The sequence below is a fragment of the Halichoerus grypus genome, chromosome 12 (assembly GCF_964656455.1).
Source record: "Halichoerus grypus chromosome 12, mHalGry1.hap1.1, whole genome shotgun sequence".
Classification (NCBI taxonomy): domain Eukaryota; kingdom Metazoa; phylum Chordata; class Mammalia; order Carnivora; family Phocidae; genus Halichoerus; species Halichoerus grypus.
In genome coordinates, this window is record NC_135723.1 from 21,302,473 (window position 1) to 21,310,514 (window position 8,042).

General features: G+C 38.2%; 1 protein-coding gene across 1 annotated transcript in view; it reads left to right on the forward strand.

Moving 5' to 3' along the window:
- ORC5 (origin recognition complex subunit 5) overlaps nt 1–3,384 on the forward strand; it is an 85,839-nt gene extending 82,455 nt beyond the window's left edge. The window contains exon 14 of the mRNA XM_036067462.2: nt 2,584–3,384. Coding sequence (XP_035923355.1) covers nt 2,584–2,629 — 46 coding nt within the window. The 3' untranslated portion in view covers nt 2,630–3,384. The remainder of the gene's footprint in view (nt 1–2,583) is intronic.
- The last annotated feature ends 4,658 nt before the right edge of the window (nt 3,385–8,042 follow it).

Sequence of the window (8,042 nt, forward strand, 5' to 3'; positions counted from 1 at the left end):
AAAAAGTATTTCAGTGTAGTAAAAGAATCAATAAAGTGTAATAAAAAGATAAAGGCAAAATTAAATCTTTAGACATACCATCTAACTAACTTGTATTAAAGTATTCTGAATTCTGATTTAAGAATTAATTACTCCTAGGCAAATTGTCACTAATATTATTTGTGTTTATCCTATTTTTTTCTGTATGCTTACTTTAGAAAATAATTCATTTCAGTTCTAAGAATCTCCTGTATTATATAAAAACTGTCCAAAACCTTAAAATCATATTTATATAAATTTAATATGCATCTGAAGCCATGAAAAGCCAGAGAAAGTACAAAGTACATCATTCTCTTTGTAGAAATTTGAAGTGTTGTTTACAGTGAATTGTTTGTCTCTGAGCCCTGTAAAGCATAAAGTTATCTTCAGAATGTGTGACATAATTTTTTATATTTTCCTTGTGGTTATTCTTTCAAATTCTGCCTTGTCTTAGAATAATATACGTGGGGACCAGTTGGCAAGTCACCAGTTTACATTGGGGGATGGAGGGAAGATAAAGACATTCATACATCTTGGGCACTAAATGTTTCTTAAAGGAATGATATTACATATTCAATTCCTGAATCATTTACTATCTTGAAAAAGCCCCAAAATCTTAATGGTATCATTTAGTTTGCTTGAGTATTTTCTAGTGGCAAAGCAGAGAAGGGGAACGTAGTTGAAGCTTTTATAGATGAAGACACTTAAAGAGCGTAGTGTTTTTAAGTCAGTCCGTTTGTTCTGCCAAAGAAAATTTATTGCAGAAATTCTGCTAAAGTTACCCAGCTAGACTGAGTAAAATAGAGGAGTCCCGCCACTAACACAGTATTTCATTAGTTCATGTTCTCCTCTGGTCCTCGTCCAGTATACAGACGCTTCCCTTGTGCTGTCACTACCGAGCTGTGATGCTGTTCTCCTTTTCCCTTGTTAGCATTGTAGGTGTGTCTTCATATTGGTCATTTTCTATGACTGTCTCACATTCTATCAAATAATAGCTTCTGATCTTGTAGTTTTGAAATGTAAATGTTTTAATATTAGCTGCTTCTAAATTTTTTTCCCACACAACGTCAAAAACCCCAAAGTTATGGTGGGTATATACCTGAGAAATATACAAATTCCCCTCCCCTTTCTGCCTGTGGTTAGAAAAGCTTTTTATGTCTGTTTCCTTCTAAAATCCTCCAAGAACGATCTTTTGAACTGGTATGATTTATGTTTTTTGGCAATTTTGTCCAACTGGAAGTTTGTACTTCTTAAGACTTTATAAAAAAAAATGGTGAGTGATACCTTGTTGCCAGTATATTTGGGAGGTCCTAGAATTGAACAGAAGAAAAACATAAAAATGAAATAGATTATGAGATAATAACCACACATTTTAACGTCTTTATGCCTGAGATTTTTTTTTTTTAATTTTAGTAACTGTTTTTAGTTGTTTTATTATTGTTAATGATAACAGGACTGTCTTGGCAGTGTTTTTATACCATTTGGAAAGGTTTAGTATTCTTCAGAGGCACTGTTGTAATGAAGCAAGTAAGGTATTCTTTAGTCCTACATTAGGTACCACAATAGCCAGAGCATCTCATTTGAGCTATTTTTAAATGTGTTTTCATAAGCAGTATTCATAGTTCCTCATTCCAGATTTTAAACAATATTTGATATGTCAGTCATTTGCTTAGAAACTTTTTTAGAAAGTGTATTATAAAATGATAGACAAAAACATTAATTGATGATGGTTTAATAAATAAGAGTGTGCAATTAGTGAATCTTTAAAAGACTGTTCTCCCATGGATGATTATTTTTGCAGAATTGAATACTTTAAGGCTTTAATTTTATACTTATTGCTAGATCATTATAACTAATTATTTTCACCATTTATTCAAATAATAAACCTCCAAGTCTGAATATTTATAGTGAAGAATGAGTTTGGAGAAAGGAGAATAATTATATGTCTCTGTCTCTCTGCTATTTTATTCTGCCTGCCATCAGAGTACAAAAATATACATTCACATCGTCTGTTTGTTGTATCGTATTCTTGGATCATACAGATTTAGTTACAATACACATACAGGTCACCCAGTGTTAAAAGACTGAAAAGAATGAAAGCTACAAACGAGGACGGATGAGCTATGCATTATGTAATGATAAAACAGGTGTTTGGGGAGATAAACAGTGTTCAGAAGCAGAGAAGATTTAAATACTTTTGCATCTGTAATTACTTTATTCTGGTTATTAGACAAAAAAGCAAATAGCTTTCAAATGAAATCTAAACTTTCTGTAGTATAATTGAAATACAGAATGTTGAATAGTTCTAACTTCGCTTCCTTTTTTTTCAGAAAAGCAAAACTTTAAAATGCATGGGAGAAAAAAGGAAACTTTTTAAAGAAACTTTGTTCCTAGTGACATTTTATAAAATCAATTCCATTCCTGTTATGGTGCTTTTGATAGCACTATAGGATTTTGGTTAGCATTGGTTGTGAATTATTTTGCATGTGCTTCCCAGATCACACATACAAAGCTGAGCAGTCTAGGGGGTGAGGATGCTAACATATTATCTATTTTTGTTTATAGGACGGTGAACTTTGACATAATAAAATACTTGTATGATTTCTTGTGAAAACAAGCTTCAAAGCCATATGGACACTGTGACAATGACTAAGCCAAGCTGTGTTCATCCAACTACTTAGCTGGCCAGGGAGAGGAGTTCTTTGGCTCTATTGGATTTGTCCAGACAGGTGCTGGCCCAGCATGGAATCTGATGAAAATACTCTGATTGGTCTGGGTGGATGTGAGCAGAAGACTATTTACCAGGGACCCTGGAGTATTTGGAAGCAACGTGTTAATTATAAACAGCAGGGTTTGAGCACAATCTGTTCTACTCTTAATGATGTTATCTTAACACTGAAATTGCCTGAAACCCATTTACTTAAGACTACATTTTGCTCTGTGAACTATCCCCTGCGCTTTGAACGTGCCAGCAGCCTTGTATATAAGCCCAGTCTTTTCACTTCCTCTCCACGGGAGCCTCTGCAGTTGCTTGCCAAAGCAGATTTTCCTAAGGCCACCGTTTTAAAAGATCATAGTTGCAAAATATAATAAATAGAAGTTGGTGGGTTTTTTTTTTAATCCAAGCTTGTGTATGTTTATCCTTCACCCTGATTTTCTCAAAGGGACAAGGTAGAGTTCGATCAGATATAGGCCAGGTCTCCATCTCTAAGCCTGCTTAGTGTCTGCAGCCTGTGTGCGGTTTTTCTGGTCACTCTTGCAATTAACCACCCAACCTAGCTTTTTAATCCGCATGATGGTTTTCTTTTCTTTTTTTAATCATTGGCCTTTAAGAGTTCCACAATAAAATGTTTTCCTGTTACATCAGTTATGAACCTTGGGTCTGGATTTCTTGTCTGTTCTGATTTTTGAAGAAGATTTCCGTTAGCAGTTGAATACTAGAAAATTGTTCTAAGCAGATTCACAGTGCTTAATTACATTTCAGGGGCATTGTATTCTTTCATTCCTTTTTTGAAGAAAAATTCTCACAACAGGCACTGCCAGGTAGGAAACCTTTTCGTGTAGTTATTGTCTGCCACGTTCTGGATCAAAGAAAACAAGCAGCTGTATGCTTGCATTTGTTTAGCGGTAATGAGACGGGGAGAAGGAATGGACTTCCTGTTTGCCCCCCAAAGGATGACATCTGCCCTTGCCCTACATCTCTTGCCCCACAGAAGGTGGTAAAGTTTTGTGTTCCGGAAGATGCTTGGAGAAACCAGGACCAGGGGGAAGCCATGTGCATTGCGATTTCAGGCTTCGGTTTCCTGCACGTAGAAATCCAGGTATCATTAAAGTGGGTAGCTGATTCAAGGAGGAGCAGTGACACTTGGGGGAGTTTTCAGCCCCTCTTAGTTGGCTATTAAGTGGCAGGTCTGCTGTGCAGCCTTCTTGGATAGGCTGGGACCAATCTGCATTTTGAGGGAAGAACTCTGGAGTGTCAGAGGGAGAAGAGATTGTCAAATGGGGCACTGGAATGAAGGATGGAAAGGAGGCAAAGTACACTTACAGGAATGTAAGTGACTCTCCATGCCTCCTCCTCGCTGCTGGCCACCTGTCCCCTGCCCAGCACCTTGCCTGTCCCGTCCTGCCCTGTGAGGTGCCACCAGCTCCATATATGGCTTCCCTGCAGGAGACCTTGTAACCGGATTTTCCCTGCTCCTGACTGGACCATAAGAACTTGTCTGTTTGTAATTTCCTTTCTAATGGCTTGCTAAATGACTCACTCACTAATTTGATTAATTTATTTAAATGAAGGCTAACAGAGCTTAATATGGATATTAGCATTTTAACAAGGGTCATCTGCAAATGAATTCTGTAATGGGAAGATACGAATCTCCAATTACAAGAAGGGATCTAATGATGAGAATTATGCTGGCTGATGGGCCAGATATTTCCATTAAGAGAGGAGATGCCTCGGGAATGGAGATTGGTACAGCCACTATGGAAAACAGTATGGAGATTCCTCAAAAAATTAAAAATAGAGCCACCATATGACCCAGCAATTCTACTTCTGGCGATTTATCTGAAGAAAATGAAAAACTAATTTGAAAAGATATAGGTACCACTATGTTCACTAAAGCATTATTTACAGTAGCCAGGATATGGAAGCAACCTAAGTGTCCATCGATGGATGAATGGATGAAGAAGATATGGTACATGTATGCAATGGAGTACTACTTAGTCATAAAGAAGAATGAAATCTTGCTATGTGCAGCTATGTGGATGGGCCTTGAGGGTGTTAGGCGAAGTGAAATACTCAAGTCAGAGCAAGATAAATACTCTGATTTCACCTATATGTGAAATAAAAAAGACAAAATGAAACCAAACTCCTAGATACAGTGAGCGGACTGATGGCTGCCATAGGGGAAGGGCATTAAGGGAGGTGGGTAGGGGGCAAAATGGGTGAAGAGAGTCAAGAGGTACAAACTTCCAGTTGTAAAATAAATAAGTCATGGAGACATGCAGTATGGTAACTACAGTCAATAATATTGTGTTGCATATTTAAAAGTTGCTAAGAATAAATTTTAAAAGATCTCATCACAAAAAAAGAATAGAACTTTTTTCAACCCTAATTTTAATATATGCTTTATAAACATCTTAGGGGTACCTGGGTGGCTTAGGTCATGATTTTAGGTCATGATTTTAGCTCAGGTCGTGATCTCAGGGTCCTGGGATTTAGCCTTGCCTTGGCCTTCTCACTCAGTGGGGAGTCTGCTTGAATTTCTTTCCCTCTCCCTCTCCCTCTGCCACTCCTCCTCCATCCCTCCACCAGCTCACATGCTTGTGCTCTCTCTCTCTTTCAAAATACATAAAATCTTTAAAAATAAACATCTTAATTTCTAACACCAAACATGATAAAATATATGAAATATACTATGTTGAAATTTATCAGGAAATCATTTTGTTATATAATTAAAATAATGTTCTGGTGCATCATTTGGAAAAAGAGAGGAGGCACTTAAATTATGCTCCACAAGTATTCTACCTAGATCTAAAAATGATTTATAGGTGGTAGAAGAAGAAAGTTACCATGCTGTGGGGTTTTAGATTTTTTTTATATATGGTTGACCATTCGAAAAATGGTTTCTTTCAATTATTGTGACTCAGGTATATACCTAGTTAGGTGGAGATCGTATGCCCTCTTCTCTCTTACTTTGAAGTTAGTTTCAATTCCTGAATCAGTCTTCATTGCTGAAGCAATTTCTTTTCAATACCTCTGAAAGGGATTCTGATCCAACAAGGCGATTATGCTCATTAAGCCCTAAAGTCAGAAAGGGGTCAGGGCTCTAGGGCAGCAGTTAAGAGGTGGGGCTCTGGAGTCAGACTACCTTGGATCAAATACCAGCTGTATCTCCACAAGTGATGGGCCTTAGGCAAGTTGAATCTGTTTGTGCGTCTCTTTTCACACCTATACAGTGGAGAGTAGAACTTATCTCCTGGAGTAGTTTAGAAGATTAAATAAGTTGATATATCTGAGGCAGTATAATTCTCAGCTGGGAGCAGTTTTTCCCACCAGGGAATATTTAGCAATTTCTGGAAACATTTTGGTCGCAACTGTGGGATGTGTGGAGGGATGGGATACTGCTAAACATCTTACATGCCTGCCCCACAACAGAATTACCTCGTTCAAAATATCGGTAGTCCTGAGGCTGACAAACCTGATCCAAGTAAGGTACCTGGCATAGTAAGTGCTCAGTAAATGTTGGCTGTTGTTAATATGAAATATTTGTGGCCTAGAAAGCAGGTAAGTGAGGGAATGTAGCAACATTCCAACTAAAAGGGAAAGAGGTACTCTAACCTACACCTAAGGAAGATAGGTCTTGTTTGAGATTTCGGGATTACTCAAATGGACACAGTACCTTGGGTTTTTATTTTTGAAATTGGAGGATTCTGGGTTCTATTTCGCGTGCAGATTTCATTACTTACTTTTCAAGAGTTTGTCCAATAGTGAAAAGCATGCTCTGAGAGTGATCAAATCAGAGAACAAGCGACATACACTGTTTTCCCTCAAGGTGTGATGGTTGAGCAATGAGTGGTATACCTCCAATGGATTTAGTTAAACTGTTTAATGTAATTAAGGTGGTCTGGAGCATGGAAAGCTTGGGCGTAAGAAGTAGCCTCTTTAGTCCCTTCAAGGTGTGCACCGCTGCTTGTACTATGCAAAGAAAGTAATGCACCAAGTCCAGGGACAGTGCATCCCTCGTCGCACTAAGTACTAAGTCTCTACAATAGTAGATGGAAGGCCGCAGCTGCCCCAGTGTGTGCAGTTAGGGCTGTCATAGTGCCCTCCAGTGCTTCCTCAAGACTCACACTACCGTGTATCATAATTGTTTGCATTTTATGCCTTTAGCCATGAGCAAAGACTTGGAAGTAATTAGACCAGAGGTTGATATTATTCAGCTTCACCCCCTACATTTTGAAAGCTTCATCTGCTACAAAGTGACTGTCTATCATATGTAAATAGTTTAGATAATTTTGCATGTAATTTCAGTCTGCTGACACATTTTGCTTTCAAAAATGCTTAGTAGAGCTCAAAAAAATCTTTCCTATCAAGATACCAACATTTCACTCAAATTTGCTACTAAATGCCCTGAATACACAGTTAGTGTTCATTTTCCAGCAGTGACACATTCATGAAGCACAGTATGAGAAGCAGAAATTTGGTAGAGCAGAGAAAATTATAATCAATTCATTCATTTAACTGCATGTTGATGCACAGTAATGATGGGAATTTTAGAAGGCATTCAAGTGTTTGAGTAAATAGTGGTAGCTTTGGCATGAGGAAAGAGTGGATTTTAGAGACAGTGAAGATTTGCTTGGGCTTTGGATGAACCACAGTCCATTTCATTGGTCTTTGAAGGAGTTGAGAGTCTAATTATTGGCATTTTCCATACAAATATTGAATATTCATCCAAAAAATACTCAGTCCCAGCTGTGTGCCAGGCGTTGTGTTGGTGGGGGAGGAGACACAGCAGTGGTCAGAGGAGTCAGATGTCTGGACAGCAGGTGCTCTCAGCATCGAGAGAGCTGTTCCATGAGCTAGGAAATCTCAGGGGAAGGACTAGATCTGTGGGATGAGGATGATTATGAGTTCGATTTTGATCATGTTGCCATTGAGGTGCTTAGTCCCAAGTGGAAGTGTGAAGTAGGTCGTTGCATCTAAGTTTGAGATCCAAGTTAGAGCCAAGTATAAATGTAGAGGTCACCAACATAGAGGGGGCTGTCTAGTGAGTAAGAGGTGTTAGTTCTTAAAGTTGTGTCCTTGACATGGTGAGAAGAAACCATCTGGAAATGAGCTAAAGAAAACATATAGAAGGTGGCCATAGCTATTGCTGTTCTTTTTTTCAAATAACACTTCTGCACTGTTCATACACGCCCCATTCTCTCCAGTATATGAAGCAGCAGCTAAAGAGACATGGGCTAAGTCCCATTTAGTATCTGGTCCCAAAAGGAAAAATCAGACCCACTTAGAGTCTTCTGTGGAG